We start from the raw sequence: 20421 nt of genomic DNA on the forward strand, positions 1-20421 counted from the left end.
AATAAAGTGTCTCATGGATTGCCTTTTGATAACTTACATGTGACACTTTAGAGTGTCTCATAAGTTGTCTCTAGAATGATAATTGCAATCCCTTATAGAAATGTCTCAACTAATGTTCCTACATTTGAGAATATTTCTAAAGTATCCCAAAAAGTGTCACTACAACATGCAAAGTGTCTCAATGTGATTTTAAAGAGGTAAATTAGGTAGTGTCTCTAGTAAATGTCTCTATAGAAGGTTTTTTCTTTTAATGAGCGCGATATAAGCATATAGCATGTTATTTCATAAATAGCGTCATAACAAGCAAAATTACTAAAATTTAGCGTTGACTCTCCAGATATGCTATAGCACTATTAGTGCAAAAATAGCGCGTTATTTTAAACTTTGGTAAAGAGAGCTGGTCTCTAGAACCTCTCGTACTTGAGATCATGTACTAGCCCAGGGGGAATTAGGTTATTTAGAAGCACCTTCGTGATTGCTTGCATTCTGGACCACAAGTCATCTACCATCCAACTCAGGAGGTGTTGGATACCGACGTATTCTTCTACCGCTCTTCACTAATATTGTCATCAACAATATCGCCACTGCAACAGTCACATTGATTTCGTCCTCAAAAAATCAATATGTGTGACATGCCCTAATCTAGTTCTTAGTCATGTTTTGATGCTTAATTTTACTTGCATATTCATGATTATATTACGGATAATCATGAAATTTCATAGTAATCTAACATGAAGTTGTGAATTTCATCGTGTTGCACCATGACATTAAAGTTACCCGCCGATGGCTTATAAGTTCATTGGTTACCCTTGCGTGTTCTTGTATCAAGATATTAGTATATAGTACCACATGCTAGATCTATAGGGGAAATAAATATGCACCTTAACACATCCTAGCTATATGTACCGTGTTGTTGACCTCCTCTCGCTGCAACGAGACACTCATCCTTTAAAAGGATCCGCATTGATCGTCAGAGAAATAAGAAATTTCTTCGTCGCCTAATAAGTAGCCGCACCCAAAAAAGAAAAAAGAATATAACACAAAAGTATGGCGGGACAGCATCCAGATCGACTCCATACTTGAAGCGGATTGACCGGAGCTTAAATGGCGGCTGTTCTCGTATTAAAGATAACCAGCACCACCACCTTCCTCCACCTCAACCCCTCCTCATTATATAACGCAGCTAGGGGAGGCGCATGACAAATACTCGTACCTAGCAGTAGTTATACGCAACCAAGTGGAGAGCTCCAATCCACCAGCACGTCGTAGTACTGTTCCCTCACTCCGACGCACAATCTTCAGCTCGATCAAGTCCAAGGTAATGCGCGCATCGTGTCCACTTCGTGCTTCCACTTCGCGCAATGTGTCACCCACGCCGGCCGCGTTCGTTAAATATATAGCGGCCAGCGCTATCCACTTTGTGCTTGTGAGCTCGAGACGCTAATCCCGTCGTCGTGAAATCGTGTGCAGCGAGAGGGGGCGACGGCGGTGATCGTCGAGGATGAGCAGGAACGGCGGCAAGGTGTCGAAGCTGGAGAGCCTGAGGCTGAGCCTGTCGCGGGCGCGAGGTGGTAGTGGCGGGCAGTCTTCGTCCACCACGGCGCGGCCGGGAGGTGGCGGCGGCGGCGGAGCCAACGCGTCGTCGCCCCACAGGCGGTCCTCTTCCTCGTCGTCCACGGCGTCGCCGCCGAGCTCGTGCGTGTCGTCGGAGGGCAGCCCGGACGCGGCGGCCGGGCCGCCCATGGTCCTGGCGGGGTGCCCCCGGTGCATGATGTACGTGATGCTGTCCCGGGAGGACCCGCGGTGCCCCCGCTGCCACAGCGCCGTGCTACTCGACTTCAACGACGACGAGCAGCGCCGCCCGCGCCCTCGCCAGCGCCGGTGAACCCGTGCGCTGATCTCAGCTCAAGTCGTCGGCATCGTCGTAGCTTCTACATTTGAGATCGAGTTAATTTTTAGCGACGCCTCGGGAGAGAATGATAGTTCATTGATTTGTTGTCTCGCGAGCCGGAAGGAATTATTTCATAGACCTGTTCCTCCATGCTGTGACTGTGAGCGCTGGTCGATCGATGGAGTCGGGTCTAGGTAATAATTTCGTGTTTTGGGGTGTCTTTTGCAATTCAATTGTTTGACGTTCAACGGAGCAAGGAATTTAAGTTTACTTTCTCGTGATTCCTGAACATGTGATTGGATAGCCCGTTGTCCTGGCATATCGACATAAATACGCTGAGCAAATGTGCAGTATATGCGCAATTAGTTGTATAGTGGTTCACTCGATTCTTTGGAGCGTCTCATTAACAATGTGTCGTACTGTTTTGTTTGCAGGGTTTAACTCTAGTCAATACGGGAACAAGCTTCTACGCCGACGGCCCCGCACCGTCGGCACAGTGCATTGCACCGTCGGCACAGTCTCTACCGACGGTGACCGTCGGCGTAGCACCGTCGGCACAGTTGTACGCCGACGGCTTGACGGTGGCCGTCGGCCGCCTCACTGTCGGCACAGGAAACCCGCCGTCACGCCGGCTGCCGTCAACGTGCCCAGATACACCGTCGGCACAGTTTCACCTTTTTTTCCCAGAACGGGCGGCAAACCGTGGCGATTTGAACTGGGAAAATGGCGCGAAGCGGCACTGCTGTGCCGACGGTGTCACCGTCGGCACAAACCATGCAATTTGGCATAGCTACTGTCGGCACAGCCGGCCCAGTTTTTTCAGATTTTCTCCAATTTGGCTCAATTAGCTCAGAAAATCGCACAAAATGCACAGATTATAACATTGAATGTCCAGTAACATATATAGCACCATAGAGCACAAATATATCACCATATAGCACCAAATCTCACAAATATAGCACCAAATCCCACAAATAGCACAAATATAGCATACAAGACCATCATGAAGCACAAATATAGCACAAATCCACTACAAAGATGGAATGTGTCCTCATGTAGCTAGTACAATGTAGCAACTATGATGGTGCACCACCGGGAGGGTAGTACTGATCCAGCTCGTCCCTGTTGAAGCGAGGGAAAGTTGCTTCGACGGTGCTCGAGGAGGTAGAACCACGACGAGAGCCACCGGAAGTAGTACCATGTCGCGGGAGGCCAGAAGCACCAGGAGAATGACGACCGGGGTGCAACGGTGTACCATTCCCGGATTCTCCCAATCCCTACATGTTTGAGGGAGTTAGCAACTTAGCCATGTAACACAAAGTTAGCAACTTAGCCAAGTTAGCAACTTACCGGGGTCAACTGACGCTGACGCTTGTACATGCAATAGAACTCCTCCTTCGATGGGAACACTGGTGTCGGCCCCAGATGAGGTGGCTCTGGCTGTGTTTCCTCTCGCACTCCAGTCATCATAAACTGAGTCAAAGTCTGCAAGAAAGGAGAGAGATATGTCAGGTTCAAACAAGGGGACTTATGATGTTTTGCAACCATAGAGATTGAAACTTACCGCCATCTGGTTGCTCGACCACTGGAAGTATGTATCTTTCACAAGGTCATGCTCCTTAACCTTCTCGAGATACTTCTCATAAGCTGCTGCATAGGCCTCCTCGAGATGAGCCTACAATTTCAGAAATAATGCTTCTCATCAACATAGTCATTTAGTAACAAGAGCCAAAACAGAGGATGGAGATGTGGATGGCTTACATCTACCTCTGCACGAGAACGGCATGTAGTCCGCGAGTAGGTACCGTAGCTGCCGGAGGGGAGGGTAGCCTTGATCTGCGTGAAGTTCCTCTCAGGCTTGAAACCCCCAGCAAGGCATGCAGGACGGCCATGCGGCTGGCCGAACCCCGCTAGCATCAATCCCACCTCATCGATCGGCTCGCTCATAGGGTCCTCCACCTCTGGATGGAGCTTGGCGTACTCCTCGCAGTATTTTTCCTTGTTCTCTTTGGCCTTGCCGAAGTACTTGGCAGGCGCGGGCCGAGGCTCGTTCGGACCGGGCGTCACCAGCTTCATGTGCTCCCACGCTTCCATCTCACCAAGATCCCTCCCGAGCTTCTTCCCCTGCATCACAAAACAAATGTTATGCATATTATCGAAAAACAAATAAATGCAGCTTGTTCCAGCTTTATATGTACCAGACGAAGCCGATAGCGATCGGTGCTGCTGCTCCCCGCAGTGTGTGTTCCCTGAGTCCCACGGTTTGCCTTGTTCCGGTCGCTCACGGCCTTGAAATCGGGGTTTTCGCCGACCCAATTCCTGACCAACTCCATGAAGGTGGCCCTCTTATTATTATCAGCCCAATGTGGTACAACCTGCAAAATCAAAAATCATTTGAAGAACAAACAATATAATTGCAAATTAGCCGCAGTACATAGAATCGCATTGACAATTACTTATCGACATGAAGTCCTCTAACTTCATAGCCGGGGCGAGTCCCTGCACAATCTCAGGCTTTGTGTACCTTACGCCCTGCTCAGCATAGAAGTGGCCGATGCACGTGATCCTCTGGTTGTACCACTGCTGCCGTGTCAACTTCCGACACATGGAACGGAGGATCACGTCTGCCCTTCCTTATGCTCAGTCGCCACCCTATAATTGCGCTGCAATCAAGCATAACAGAAAGTGTGAGAGGCATGAGTTATCACGGTGGGGTTATCAACTACATATGAACGAAACCCAAAGAGTATGCATTACGTACCCAAAACTTCTTGATCACGGCGTCGGCGGCGGAAGTAAAGCCCGGGTAAGGCGCTATCTCATAGTCTTCCCAACTGTAGGCTAGCTTGGACTCGCCCCCAAGGACCGAAGTGTAGATCCCCGGCTAGTACTTCCTAATAGCAGCTCCAATCAGGCTCCCTGGCACGCGGATCTTCCCCGTATATGTGAAATTGCTGCACAATTATCAAACATTAGAAAATGCTAAGTGTCATAACCAAAATGAAATCACCTTACTACTTACTCTATATTTCCTGGCACAAGGAGCCACTTGTCATCCTCCGTAGCAGGTTCCTTACTCTCATCGGGAACCTGCGCTTCCCCACGAATCCGCAACTTCTTTGGAGCCATCTCCGTCGAAGCCTCCTCGTCCTTAGTCTCCTCCTCATCTGTCTCCTCCTCCTCCTCCCTAGTCTCCTCCTCCTCCTCCCTAGTCTCCTCCTCCTCGTCCATAGACCGGGAAGCCACTGAGCCAGAAGCAGAGGGAATGTCAGCTAGAAGGAGCTGTGCATCCCCCTCGTCCTCCACGTCCTCCCTCTCGTCCTCCAGCTCGTCCTCCCCCTTGTCCTCCAGCTCGTGCTCCATCTCGTCCACCCCCTCATCCTCCCCGTCCTTTGTCTGCCTCTTCGTAACGCCGTGTGGGAACAATGGGTCTTCCACTCCATCTGGAAGCACCCCCTGGCTTCCGTTGCTGCATCTGATCAAGCAAGGAGCTCGCTGATGCCTTCCGTTGGCTCATATTGGGCAATTACCTGCATAAGAAAAGAAAAAATAATTAATAAGCATATTGAAAAAGAGTAAACACTAAGCATAATGACAATGTAGATACATAGCATAATGACAAATGTAGGTACTAAGCATAATGACAATGTAGACACTAAGCATAATGACAATGTAGATACTAAGCATAATGACAATGTAGATACTAAGCATAAAAGACCCTCACCATTCATCACCACTCTCATCTCTAGGCATTGGGTTCTCAGCCTCACTATCACTATCAGTATCATGTGAGTATTCAGGGTCGGCATTGGGTTCCGGTTGAGTCTCGACAATGTTGTCTTTGTTCGCATGGCGCTTGGTGAACATAGCTATGTCCTTTGGGTCCACCACGGTCTCACCACGCATTTGTACATCGTTGTGGAGATCCTGAAGACCTATCTCTATTTGAAGGTCCCCGGACTGCTCTTCCTCTTGATAGAAAATTCCCTCATATGTTACCGGGTCAATGTTGTTGTAATCGTCCTCGGAGGGGATGGGTAGCTTGCCATGTGGCGATACCTGGAACACGACTTCCCAGCCCATGAGTTCCTCATTCTGACATGGGTAGGACAAATAATATACTTGCTTGGCTTGGTGAGCCACAATATAGACGTCGGCTCCGCTGTAGGTGGTTGAAGGCCTAACTTCAACTAACCCAATGGAGGGGGTGCTTCTCATTCCACCGTGTGGGTCAAACCAGTGGCATTTGAACACAAAGAGCTTGAGTTCTATGTTTGCGTTGTTGAACGTCAACTCGTATACCTTTTGTCACCTTCTGTAGTAATCAAGATCATCGCCTCCGCGGGTGTAGACCCCAGTATTTATTGTTTTTGCATTAGGCCGGTTCTTCTGGTGAAACTCCGTATGGAAGTGATACTCATTTACATCATACTTCTCATGTGTATGGACTTGATACGTCCCAAACGTATCTATAATTTCTTATGTTCCATGCTACTTTTATGATGATACTCACATGTTTTATACACATTATATGTCATTATTATGTATTTTCCGGCACTAACCTATTAACGAGATGCCGAAGAGCCAGTTGTTGTTTTCTGCTGTTTTTGGTTTCAGAAATCCTAGTAAGGAAATATTCTCGAAATTGGACGAAATCAACGCCCAGGATCTTATTTTTCCACGAAGCTTCCAGAAGTCCGGGGGAGATACGAAGTGGGGCGACGAGGCGGCGACACACTAGGGCAGCGCGGCCCAGGCCCTGGCCGCGCCGGCCTAGCATGTGGGCCCCTCGCGTCGCCCCTAAACCTACCTCTTCGCCTATAAGAAGCCTTCGTCGATAATAGTTCCAGTACCGAGAGCCACGATACGGAAAACCTTCCAGAGACGTCGCCGCCGCCAATCCCATCTCGGGGGATTCAGGAGATCGCCTCCGGCACCCTGCCGGAGAGGGGAATCATCTCCCGGAGGACTCTACACCGCCATGGTCGCCTCCGGATTGATGTGTGAGTAGTTCACCCCTGGACTATGGGTCCATAGCAGTAGCTAGATGGTCGTCTTCTCCTAATTGTGCTATCATTGTTGGATCTTGTGAGCTGCCTAACATGATCAAGATCATCTATCTGTAATGCTACATGTTGTGTTTGTTGGGATCCGATGAATATGGAATACTATGCTATGTTGATTATCAATCTATCATCTATGTGTTGTTTATGATATTGCATGCTCTCCATTGCTAGTAGAGGCTCTGACCAAGTCGTTACTTGTAACTCCAAGAGGGAGTATTTATGCTCGATAGTGGGTTCATGCCTCCATTAAATCTGGGGGAGTGACCGCAACCTCTAAGGTTGTGGATGTGCTGTTGCCACTAGGGATAAAACATCAATGCTATGTCTAAGGATGTATTTGTTGATTACATTACGCACCATACTTAATGCAATTGTCTGTTGTTTGCAACTTAATACTGGAAGGGGTTCGAATGATAACCTGAAGGTGGACTTTTTAGGCATAGATGCATGCTGGATAGCGGTCTATGTACTTTGTCGTAATGCCCAATTAAATCTCACACTACTCATCATAACATGTATGTGCATTGTTATGCTCTCTTTATTTGTCAATTGCCCAACTGTAATTTGTTCACCCAACATGCTACTTATATTATGGGAGAGACACCACTAGTGAACTGTGGACCCCGGTCCATTCTTTTACATCGAATACAATCTACTGCAATACTTGTTCTACTGTTCTCTACAAACAATCATCATCCACACTATACATCTAATCCTTTGTTACAGCAAGCCGGTGAGATTGACAACCTCACTGTCACGTTGGGGCAAAGTAATTTGGTTGTGTTGTGCAGGTTCCACGTTGGCGCCGGAATCCCTGGTGTTGCGCCGCACTACACTCCGCCGACATCAACCTTCAACGTGCTTCTTGGCTCCTACTGGTTCGATAACCTTGGTTTCTTACTGAGGGAAAACTTGCTGCTGTGCGCATCACACCTTCCTCTTGGGGTTCCCAACGGACGTGTGTCTACACGCCATCAAGCATATTTTCTGGCGCCGTTGCTGGGGAACTGAAGAAAAGTTACACCACAGAGATCTCTAACTCGCACGTCAACTTTTGCGCCAGCAACATATTTTCTGGCGCCGTTGCCGGGGAGATCAAGACACGCTGCAAGGGGAGTCTCCACCTCCAATCTCTTTACTTTGTTTTTGTCTTGCTTTACTTTTATTTATTACTTTGTTTGCTGCACTAAATTAAAAACACAAAAAAATTAGTTACTTGCATTTACTTTATCTAGTTTACTTTATTTACTATTGCTAAAATGAATACTCCTGAAAACACTAAGTTGTGTGACTTCACAAACACAAATAATAATGATTTCTTATGCACACCTATTGCTCCACCTACTACTACAGCAGAATTCTTTGAAATTAAACCTGCTTTACTAAATCTTGTTATGAGAGAGCAATTTTTTGGTGTTAGTTCTGATGATGCTGCTGCCCATCTAAATAATTTTGTTGAACTATGTGAAATGCAAAAGTATAAGGATGTAGATGGTGACATTATAAAATTAAAATTTTTTCCTTTCTCCTTAAGAGGAAGAGCTAAAGATTGGTTGCTATCTTTGCCTAAGAATAGTATTGATTCATGGACTAAATGTAAGGATGCTTTCATTGGTAGATATTATCCTCCTGCTAAAATTATATCTTTGAGAGGTAGCATAATGAATTTTAAGCAATTGGATAATGAGCATGTTGCTCAAACATGGGAAAGAATGAAATCTTTGGTTAAAAATTGCCCAACCCATGGACTGACTACTTGGATGATCATCCAAACCTTTTATGCAGGACTAAATTTTTCTTCACGGAACCTATTGGATTCAGCTGCTGGAGGTACCTTTATGTCCATCACTCTAGGCGCCGCAACAAAGCTTCTTGATGATATGATGACTAATTACTCTGAATGGCACACGGAAAGAGCTCCACAAGGTAAGAAGGTAAATTCTGTCGAAGAAACCTCTTCCTTGAGTGATAAGATTGATGCTATTATGTCTATGCTTATGAGTGGTAGGACTAATGTTGATCCTAATAATGTTCCGTTAGCTTCATTGGTTGCCCAAGAAGAACATGTTGATGTGAACTTCATTAAAAATAATAATTTCAACAACAATGCTTATCGGAATAATTCTAGTAACAACTATAGGCCATATCCTTATAATAATGGTAACGGTTATGGTAATTCTTATGGGAATTCTTACAATAATAATAGGAATACACCCCCTGGACTTGAAGCCATGCTTAAAGAATTTATTAGTACACAAACTGCTTTTAACAAATCCGTTGAAGAAAAGCTTGGGAAAATTGATATACTTGCTTCTAAAGTTGATAGTCTTGCTGCTGATGTTGATCTTTTGAAATTGAAAGTTATGCCTAATAAGGATAATGAAAATAAAATTGTTACTACAGAAAATGCCATCCAAGTTAGAATTAATGAGAATATAAGATTAATGGCTGAATTGCATGCTAGGTGGGAAAGAGAAGAAAATGAAAAACTAGCTAAAGAGAATAATGTAGCTAAAGTTTGGACTATTACCACCACTAGTAATGCTAATGCTCCACATGTTGCTGCACCTCCTACTATCAATGGTAAAATAATTGGTGTTGGCAATGTTTCTACTCCTAATGCAAAGCGTGCAAAATTGCCTGAAACTGCTTGTGATAAAACTGCTGAATTTTTTTCCAACATTGGGGACAATGATCCCATTGCTGTAGACCATAATGGTTTACATTTTGATGATTGCCACATCTCTGAAGTTATAAAGTTCTTACAAAAACTTGCTAAAAGTCCTAATGCTAGTGCTATAAATTTGGCCTTTACAAAACATATTACAAATGCTCTCATAAAAGCTAGAGAAGAGAAACTAAAACTTGAAACTTCTATTCCTAGGAAGTTAGAAGATGGTTGGGAGCCCATCATTAAGATGAAGGTCAATGATTTTGATTGTAATGCCTTATGTGATCTTGGTGCAAGTATTTCCGTTATGCCTAAGAAAATCTATAATATGCTTGACTTGCCACCATTGAAAAATTATTATTTGGATGTTAATCTCGCTGATAATTCTACAAAGAAACCTTTGGGGAGGATTGATAATGTTTGCATTACTGTTAATAATAACCTTGTCCCCGTTGATTTTGTTGTCTTGGATATTGAATGCAATGCATCTTGTCCCATTATATTGGGAAGACCTTTTCTTCGAACTGTTGGTGCTACCATTGATATAAAGGAAGGTAATATTAAATATCAATTTCCTCTCAAGAAAGGTATGGAACACTTCCCTAGAAAGAAAATGAAGCTACCTTTTGATTCTATCATTAGAACAAATTATGATGTTGATGCTTCGTCTCTTGATAATACTTGATTCACACTTTCTGCGTCTAGCTGAAAGGCGTTAAAGAAAAGCGCTTATGGGAGACAACCCATGATTTTACTACAGTACTTTTATTTTATATTTGAGTCTTGGAAGTTGTTACTACTGTAGCAACCTCTCCTTATCTTAGTTTTATTGCATTGTTGTGCCAAGTAAAATCTTTAATGATAAGGTTGATACTAGATTTGGATTACTGCGCAGAAACACTTTTCTTGCTGTCACGAAATTGAGTCACTACGTCTGTAGGTAACTCAGAAAAATATGCCAATTTACGTGCGTGATCCTCGGATATGTACGCAACTTTCATTAGTTTTGAGTTTTCTCATCTGAGCAAGTCTGGTGCCCCTAAAAAATTCGTCTTTACGGACTGTTCTGTTTTGACAGATTCCGCCTTTTATTTCACATTGCCTGTTTTGCTATGTTTGATGGATTTCTTTGTTCCATTAACTTTCAGTAGCTTTGTGCAATGTCCAGAAGTGTTAAGAATGATTATGTCACCTCTGAACATGTGAATTTTTGATTATGCACTAACCCTCTAATGAGTTTGTTTCGAGTTTGGTGTGGAGGAAGTTTTCAAGGATCATGAGAGGAGGATGATACAATATGATCAAGGAGAGTGAAAGCTCTAAGCTTGGGGATGCCCCCGGTGGTTCATCCCTGCATATTTCAAGAAGACTCAAGCGTCTAAGCTTGGGGATGCCCAAGGCATCTCCTTCTTCATCGACAACATTATCAGGTTCCTCTAGTGAAACTATATTTTTATTCCGTCACATCTTATGTGTTTTACTTGGAGCGTCTGTTTGTTTTTGTTTCTTGTTTTGTTTGAATAAAGATGGATCCTAGCATTAATTGTTTGGGAGAGAGACACGCTCCGCTGTTGCATATGGACAAATATGTCCTTAGGCTTTACTCATAATATTCATGGCGAAGGTTGAACTGCTTCGTTAAATTGTTATATGGTTGGAAACGGGAAATGCTACATGTGGTAATTGGTATAATATCTTGAATAATGTGATACTTGGCAATTCTTGTGCTCATGTTTAAGCTCTTGCATCATATACTTTGCACCTATTAGTGAAGAAATACTGTAGAGCTTGTTAAAATTTGGTTTGCATAATTGGTCTCTCTAAGGTCTAGATATTTTCTAGTAAGGGTCGAACAACAAGGAAGACGGTATAGAGTCTTATAATGCTTTCAATATGTCTTTTATGTGAGTTTTGCTGTACCGGTTCATACTTGTGTTTGCTTCAAACAACCTTGCTAGCCTAAGCCTTGTATTGAGAGGGATTACTTCTCGTGAATCCAAAATCCTTGAGCCAAACACTATGCCACTTGTGTCCACCATACCTACCTACTACATGGTATTTCTCCGCCATTCCAAAGTAAATTGCTTGAGTGCTACCTTTAAAATTTCCATTCTTTGTCTTTGCAATATATAGCTCATGGGAAAAAATAGCTTAAAAACTATTGTGGTATTGAATATGTACTTATGTATCTTATTTCTTAATAAGTTGCTTGTTGAGCGATAACCATGTTCCTGGGGACGCCATCAACTATTTCTTTGTTGAATATCATGTGAGTTGCTATGCATGTTCGTCTTGTCTGAAGTAAGGGTGATTTATCATGATCAAATGGTTTGAGTATGCATATTGTTAGAGAAGAACATTGGGCCGCTAACTAAAGCCATGATCCATGGTGGAAGTTTCAGTTTGGACAACAAACCTCAATCTCTTATGAGAATATTATCTGTTGTTGAATGCTTATGCATTAAAGAGGAGTCCATTATCTGTTGTCTATGTTGTCCCGGTATGGATGTCTAAGTTGAGAATAATCAAATGCGAGAAATCCAATGCGAGTTTTCTCCTTAGACCTTTGTACAGGCGGCATAGAGGTACCCCTTTGTGACACTTGGTTGAAACATATGCTATGCTATGATAATCCATGTAAATCCAAGCTAATTAGGACGAGGTGCGGGCACTATTGGTATACTATGCATGAGGCTTGCAACTTGTAGGATATAATTTACATAACTCATATGCTTTATTACTACCGTTGACAAAATTGTTTCTTGTTTTCAAAATAAAAACTCTAGCACAAATATAGCAATCCATGCTTCCCTCTGCGAAGGCCTTTCTTCTACATTCATTATTGAGTCAGTTTACCCATTTCCTTCTATCTCAAGAAGCAAACACTTGTGTTAACTGTGCATTGATTCCTACATACTTGCATATTGCACTTGTTATATTACTTTATGTTGACAATATCCATGAGATATACATGTTACAAGTTGAAAGCAACCGCTGAAACTTAATCTTCCTTTGTGTTGCTTCAATGCTTTTACTATGAATCTATTGCTTTATGAGTTAACTCTTATGCAAGAATTATTGATGCTTGTCTTGAAAGTACTATTCATGAAAAGTCTTTGCTATATGATTCAGTTGTTTACTCATTGTATTTACCATTGCTTCGAATCGCTGCATTCATTTCATGTGCTTACAATAGTATTGATCAAGATTATGATAGCATGTCACTTAAGAAATTATCTTTGTTATCGTTTACCTACTCGGGACGAGTAGGAACTAAGCTTGGGGATGCTTGATACGTCTCAAACGTATCTATAATTTCTTATGTTCCATGCTACTTTTATGATGATACTCACATGTTTTATACACATTATATGTCATTATTATGCATTTTCCGGCACTAACCTATTAACGAGATGCCGAAGAGCCAGTTGCTGTTTTCTGCTGTTTTTGGTTTCAGAAATCCTAGTAAGGAAATATTCTCGGAATTGGACGAAATCAACGCCTGCTGCGCGTAGTTGACGTATGTCTTTCCGTTCAACACGCGACCGTTGGGAACCCCAAGAGGAAGGTGTGATGCGTACAGCAGTAAGTTTCCCTCAGTAAGAAACCAAGGTTTATCGAACCAGTAGGAGCCAAGAAGCACGTTGAAGGTTGATGGCGGCGGAGTGTAGTGCGGCGCAACACCAGGGATTCCGGCGCCAACATGGAACTTGCACAACACAACCAAATTACTTTGCCCCAACGTGACAGTGAGGTTGTCAATCTCACCGGCTTGTTGTAACAAAGGATTAGATGTATAGTGTGGAAGATGATGTTTGCAGAAAATAGTAGAAACAAGTATTGCAGTAGATTGTATTCGATGTAAAAGAATGGACCGGGATCCACAGTTCACTAGAGGTGTCTCTCCCATAAGAAATAGCATATTGGGTAAACAAATTACAGTTGGGCAATTGACAAATAAGGAGAGCATAACAATGCACATACATGATATGATGAGTAGTGTGAGATTTAATTGGGCATTACGACAAAGTACATAGACCGCTATCCAGCATGCATCTATGCCTATAAAGTCCACCTTCAAGTTATCATCCAAACCCCTTCCAGTATTAAGTTGCAAACAACAGACAATTGCATTAAGTATGGTGCGTAATGTAATCAACAAATACATCCTTAGATATAGAATTGATGTTTTATCCCTAGTGGCAACAGCACATCCACAACCTTAGAGGTTGCTGTCACTCCCCCAGATTTAATGGAGGCATGAACCCACTATCGAGCATAAGTACCCCCTCTTGGAGTTACAAGCAATGACTTGGCCAGAGCCTCTACTAGCAACGGAGAGCATGCAAGATCATAAACAACACATAGATAATAGATTGATAATCAACATAGCATAGTATTCATTATTCATCAGATCCCAACAAGCGCACATGTAGCTTTACAGATAGATGATCTTGATCATGTTAGGCAGCTCACAAGATCAGACAATGATAGCACAATGGGGAGAAGACGACCATCTAGCTACTGCTATGGACCCATAGTCTAGGGGTGAACTACTCACACATCAATCCGGAGGCGACCATGGCGGTGTAGAGTCCTCCGGGAGATGATTCCCCTCTCCGGCAGGGTGCCGGAGGCGATCTCCTGAATCCCCCGAGATGGGATTGGCGGCGGCGTCTCTGGAAGGTTTTCCGTATCGTGGCTCTCGGTACTGGAACTATCATCGACGAAGGCTTAAGTAGGCGAAAGGGCGGAGTCGGAGGGCTCACGGGGGCCCCACACGCTAGGGCCGCGCGGGCCCCCTGTAGGCCGCGCCGCCCTAGTGTGGCGGCGCCCCGTGGCCCCACTTCGTCTCTCCCTAGGTCTTCTGGAAGCTTCGTGGAAAAATAGGACCCTGGGCGTTGATTTCGTCCAATTCCGAGAATATTTCCTTACTAGGATTTCTGAAACCAAAAACAGCAGAAAACAGCAACTGGCTCTTCGGCATCTCGTTAATAGGTTAGTGCCGGAAAATGCATAATAATGACATATAATGTGTATAAAACATGTGAGTATCATCATAAAAGTAGCATGGAACATAAGAAATTATAGATACGTTTGAGCCGTATCAACGCCCAGGATCTTATTTTTCCACGAAGCTTCCAGAAGTCCGGGGGAGATACGAAGTGGGGCGACGAGGCGGCGACACACTAGGGCTGCGCGGCCCAGGCCCTGGCCACGCCGGCCTAGCGTGTGGGCCCCTCGCGTCGCCCCTAAACCTACCTCTTCGCCTATAAGAAGCCTTCGTCGATAATAGTTCCAGTACCGAAAGCCACGATACTGAAAACCTTCCAGAGACGCCGCCGCCGCCAATCCCATCTCGGGGGATTCAGGAGATCGCCTCCGGCACCCTGCCGGAGAGGGGAATCATCTCCCGGAGGACTCTACACCGCCATGGTCGCCTCCGGATTGATGTGTGAGTAGTTCACCCCTGGACTATGGGTCCATAGCAGTAGCTAGATGGTCGTCTTCTCCTAATTGTGCTATCATTGTTGGATCTTGTGAGCTGCCTAACATGATCAAGATCATCTATCTGTAATGCTACATGTTGTGTTTGTTGGGATCTGATGAATATGGAATACTATGCTATGTTGATTATCAATCTATCATCTAGGTGTTGTTTATGATCTTGCATGCTCTCCGTTGCTAGTAGAGGCTCTGGCCAAGTCGTTACTTGTAACTCCAAGAGGGAGTATTTATGCTCAATAGTGGGTTCATGCCTCCATTAAATCTGGGGGAGTGACAGCAACCTCTAAGGTTGTGGATGTGCTGTTGCCACTAGGGATAAAACATCAATGCTATGTCTAAGGATGTATTTGTTGATTACATTACGCACCATACTTAATGCAATTGTCTGTTGTTTGCAACTTAATACTGGAAGGGGTTCGGATGATAACCTGAAGGTGGACTTTTTAGGCATAGATGCATGCTGGATAGCGGTCTATGTACTTTGTCATAATGCCCAATTAAATCTCACACTACTCATCATAACATGTATGTGCATTGTTATGCTCTCTTTATTTGTCAATTGCCCAACTGTAATTTGTTCACCCAACATGCTATTTATCTTATGGGAGAGACACCACTAGTGAACCGTGGACCCCGATCCATTCTTTTACATCGAATACAATCTACTGCAATACTTGTTCTACTGTTCTCTGCAAACAATCATCATCCACACTATACATCTAATCCTTTGTTACAGCAAGCCAGTGAGATTGACAACCTCACTGTCACGTTGGGGCAAAGTAATTTGGTTGTGTTGTGCAGGTTCCACGTTGGCGCCGGAATCCCTGGTGTTGCTCCGCACTACACTCCGCCGCCATCAACCTTCAACGTGCTTCTTGGCTCCTACTGGTTCGATAACCTTGGTTTCTTACTGAGGGAAAACTTGTTGATGTGCGCATCACACCTTCCTCTTGGGGTTCCCAACGGACGTGTGTCTACACGCCATCAAGCATATTTTCTGGCGCCGTTGCCGGGGAACTGAAGAAAAGTTACACCACAGAGATCTCTAACTCCCACGTCAACTTTTGCGCCAGCAGGACTCTACGGTTAAAACCCTGAGAAACGCATCTCAACTCGTCCGTCATCTCAACGTTGGGATCAGCTCCCTGCAAGTTCAGTTATTTTGTGCATTAGTTACATGTAATAAGACAAGTCACGGATTGCAAAGTAAGAGGGACATTTGAGAAATTACTTTTTCATGGAACCAATTCACGGAGCTTTTATTTAAGGGCGGGGCACCCTCTTTCAAAAGAGTGTACCACTGCGTGGGAGTGGGACCATTCCTTCCTGGCCACATTTCATCCTGGAATTGGCTGAAAGGAGAAAAGATGTATTAGACCAAAACCAAGTTACTGGTTGCAAAGTAATTGCTTCACCATTTTACCTCATGAAATCGACCACTTCCACCATGTTCATAAGCACGTAAAGCATTATGCAATCCTTCTCTTCTGGCGAAATGTTCTCCACTTTTGAGGCACCGGCCATGCCACCGGGATATTGGAAGAGCAAGAGCTTTGGGTCACGCTTGGGCTCGTCGGAATTGTACCGAGCGACCGGGTTATGCTTAGTGGGCACATCATTGGCATAGTACAATGTCGTGGCGTCTGCCATCTCCTCGTGGAGAGTTTCCTCAGCTATGCATGCTTCAATCTTATTTTTGTTTCCACATTTGTACCGAATATACTTGAACTCTCTCTCAATACAAAACTGCCAACGATACTGCACCGGTCCCCCTGATGGCGTGTAACACACACGTTCGTTGGGAACCCCAAGAGGAAGGTATGTTGCACACAGTAGCAAGTTTTCCCTCAGAAAGAAACCAAGGTTATCGAACCAGTAGGAGCCAAGAAGCACGTTGAAGGTTGATGGCGGCGAGATGTAGTGTGGCGCAACACCAGGGATTCCGGCGCCAATGTGGAACCTGCACAACACAACCAAAGTACTTTGCCCCAACGAAACAGTGAGGTTGTCAATCTCACCGGCTTGCTGTAACAAAGGATTAGATGTATAGTGTGGATGATGATTGTTTGCAGAAAACAGTAGAAACAGTATTGCAGCAGATTGTATTCGATGTAAAAGAATGGACCGGGGTCCACAGTTCACTAGAGGTGTCTCTCCCATAAGAAATAGCATATTGGGTAAACAAATTACAGTTGGGCAATTGACAAATAGAGAGGGCATGACAATGCACATACATGACATGATGAGTATTGTGAGATTTAATTGGGCATTACGACAAAGTACATAGACCGCTATCCAGCATGCATCTATGCCTAAAAAGTACACTTTCAGGTTATCATCCGAACCCCTTCCGGTATTAAGTTGCAAGCAACAGACAATTGCATTAAGTATGGTGCGTAATGTAATCAATAACTATATCCTCGAACATAGCATCAATGTTTTATCCCTAGTGGCAACAGCACATCCATAACCTTAGAGGTTCTTGTCACTCCTCCAGATTCACGGAGACATGAACCCACTATCGAGCATAAATACTCCCTCTTGGAGTTACAAGCATCAACTTGGCCAAAGCATCTACTAGTAACGGAGAGCATGCAAGATCATAAACAACACATAGATTGATAATCAACATAACATAGTATTCTTTATTCATCGGATCCCAACAAACACACATGTAGCATTACAGATAGATGATCTTGATCATGATAGGCAGCTCACGAGATCAGACAATGATAGCACAATGGGGAGAAGACAACCATCTAGCTACTGCTATGGACCCATAGTCCAGGGGTGAACTACTCACACATCAATCCGGAGGCGACCATGGCGGTGTAGAGTCCTCCGGAAGATGATTCCCCTCTCCGGCAGGGTGCCGGAGGTGATCTCCAGAATCCCCCGAGATGGGATTGGCGGCGGCGGCGTCTCATATGTTTTCTCGTATCGTGGCTCTCGGTACTGGGGGTTTCGCGACGAAGGCTATTTGTAGGCGGAAGGGTAGGTCAGGGGGCCGCCCGAGGGGCCCACACCATAGGTCGGCGCGGCCAGGGCCTAGGCCGCGCCGCCCTGGTGTGTCGCCACCTCGTGGCCCCACTTCGTCTCTCCCTCGGACTTCTGGAAGCTTCGTGGAAAAATAGGACCCTGGGCGTTGATTTCGTCCAATTCCGAGAATATTTCCTTACTAGGATTTCTGAAACCAAAAACAGCAGAAAACAACAACTGGCTCTTCGGCATCTCGTTAATAGGTTAGTGCCGGAAAATGCATAATAATGACATATAATGTGTATAAAACATGTGAGTATCATCATAAAAGTAGCATGGAACATAAGAAATTATAGATACGTTTGAGACGTATCAAGCATCCCCAAGCTTAGTTCCTACTCGTCCCGAGTAGGTAAACGATAACAAAGATAATTTCTTAAGTGACAATGCTACCAACATAATCTTGATCATACTATTGTAAGCACATGTAATGAATGCAGCGATCATAACAATGGTAAATGACATGAGTAAACAACTGAATCATAAAGCAAAGACTTTTCATGAATAGTACTTAAAGACAAGCATCAATAAGTCTTGCATAAGAGTTAACTCATAAAGCAATAATTCAAAGTAGAAAGCATTGAAGCAACACAAAGGAAGATAAAGTTTCAGCGGTTGCTTTCAACTTGTAACATGTATATCTCATGGATATTGTCAATGTAACGTAATATAACAAGTGCAATATGCAAGTATGTAGGAATCAATGCATAGTTCACACAAGTGTTTGCTTCTTGAGGTAGAGAGAAATAGGTGAACTGACTCAACATAAAAGTAAAAGAATGGTCCTTCAAAGAGGAAAGCATCGATTGCTATATTTGTGCTAGAGCTTTTATTTTGAAAACAAGAAACAATTTTGTCAACGGTAGTAATAAAGCATATGAGTTATGTAAATTATATCTTACAAGTTGCAAGCCTCATGCATAGTATATTAATAGTGCCCGCACCTTGTCCTAATTAGCTTGGACTACCGGATCATTGCAATACACATGTTTTAACCAAGTGTCACAATGGGGTACCTCTATGCCGCCTGTACAAAGGTCTAAGGAGAAAGCTCGCATTGGATTTCTCGCTTTTGGTTATTCTCAACTTAGACATCCATACCGGGACAACATAGACAATAGATAATGGACTCCTCTTTAATGCATAAGCATGTAGCAACAATTAATGTTCTCATATGAGATTGAGGATATATGTCCAAAACTGAAACTTCCACCATGATTCATGGCTTTAGTTAGCGGCCCAATGTTCTTCTCTAAGAATATGCATGCTTTAACCATAAAGTGGTAGATCTCTCTTACTTCAGACAAGACGGACATGCATAGCAACCCACATGATATTCAACAAAGATAATTGATGACGTCCCCAGGAACATGGTTATCGCACAACAAGCAACTTAATAAGAGATAAAGTGCATAAGTACATATTCAATATCACAATAGTTTTTCAAGCTATTTGTCCCATGAGCTATATATTGTAAAGATAAAGAATGGAAATTTTAAAGGTAGCACTGATGACCCACAAGTATAGGGGATCGCAACAGTCTTCGAGGGAAGTAAAACCCAATTTATTGATTCGACACAAGGGGAGACAAAGAACACTTGGAAGCCTTAACAACGGAGTTGTCAATTCAGTTGCACCTGGAAACAGACTTGCTCGCAAGAGTTTATCGATAACAGTGATTTTATAGCAGTAGCAGTAGTGAAATAACAGCAGCAGAGTAACAGAGACAGCAGTAGTGATTTTAGTAAACAGCAGGATTAAAATACTGTAGGCACGGGGACGGATGACGGGCGTTGCATGGATGAGAGAAACTCATGTAACAATCATAACAGGGCATTTGCAGATAATAATAAAACGGTGTCCAAGTACAAAGCAATCAATAGGCATGTGTTCCATATATAGTCGTGCGTGCTCGCAATGAGAAACTTGCACAACATCTTTTGTCCTACCAGCCGGTGGCAGCCGGGCCTCAAGGGAAACTACTGGATATTAAGGTACTCCTTTTAATAAAGTACCGGAGCAAAGCATTAACACTCCGTGAACACATGTGATCCTCACATCGCTACCATCCCCTCCGGTTGTCCCAATTCTTGTCACTTCGGGGCCATTGGTTCCGGACAGCGACATGTGTATACAACTTATAGGTAAGACCATAAACAATGATTATCTTCATGAAACAATAACATGTTCAGATCTGAGATCATGGCACTCGGGCCCTAGTGACAAGCATTAAGCATAACAAGTTG

The 20421-nt window shown here is 43.9% G+C and overlaps 1 protein-coding gene across 2 annotated transcripts; it reads left to right on the forward strand.

Annotated features, from left to right (window-relative positions):
- The first annotated feature begins 1161 nt into the window (after positions 1-1161).
- On the forward strand, positions 1162-2451 carry LOC127338670 (uncharacterized). Of its 2 annotated transcripts, XR_011754287.1 has the most exons (3): positions 1162-1318; positions 1471-2085; positions 2326-2451. XR_011754287.1 is itself a non-coding variant. In XM_051364698.2 (2 exons), the coding sequence occupies exon 2, from the start codon at positions 1502-1504 to the stop codon at positions 1883-1885; it is 384 nt and encodes a 127-aa protein (XP_051220658.1). In that variant the 5' UTR covers positions 1162-1318; positions 1471-1501; the 3' UTR covers positions 1886-2162. The 2 variants fall into 2 exon arrangements, 1 of the variants encoding a protein (XP_051220658.1); XM_051364698.2 differs by lacking the exon at positions 2326-2451 and having other exon boundaries at positions 1471-2162.
- The last annotated feature ends 17970 nt before the right edge of the window (positions 2452-20421 follow it).

Source organism: Lolium perenne, chromosome 3, assembly GCF_019359855.2.
Source record: "Lolium perenne isolate Kyuss_39 chromosome 3, Kyuss_2.0, whole genome shotgun sequence".
NCBI classification, from domain to species: domain Eukaryota; kingdom Viridiplantae; phylum Streptophyta; class Magnoliopsida; order Poales; family Poaceae; genus Lolium; species Lolium perenne.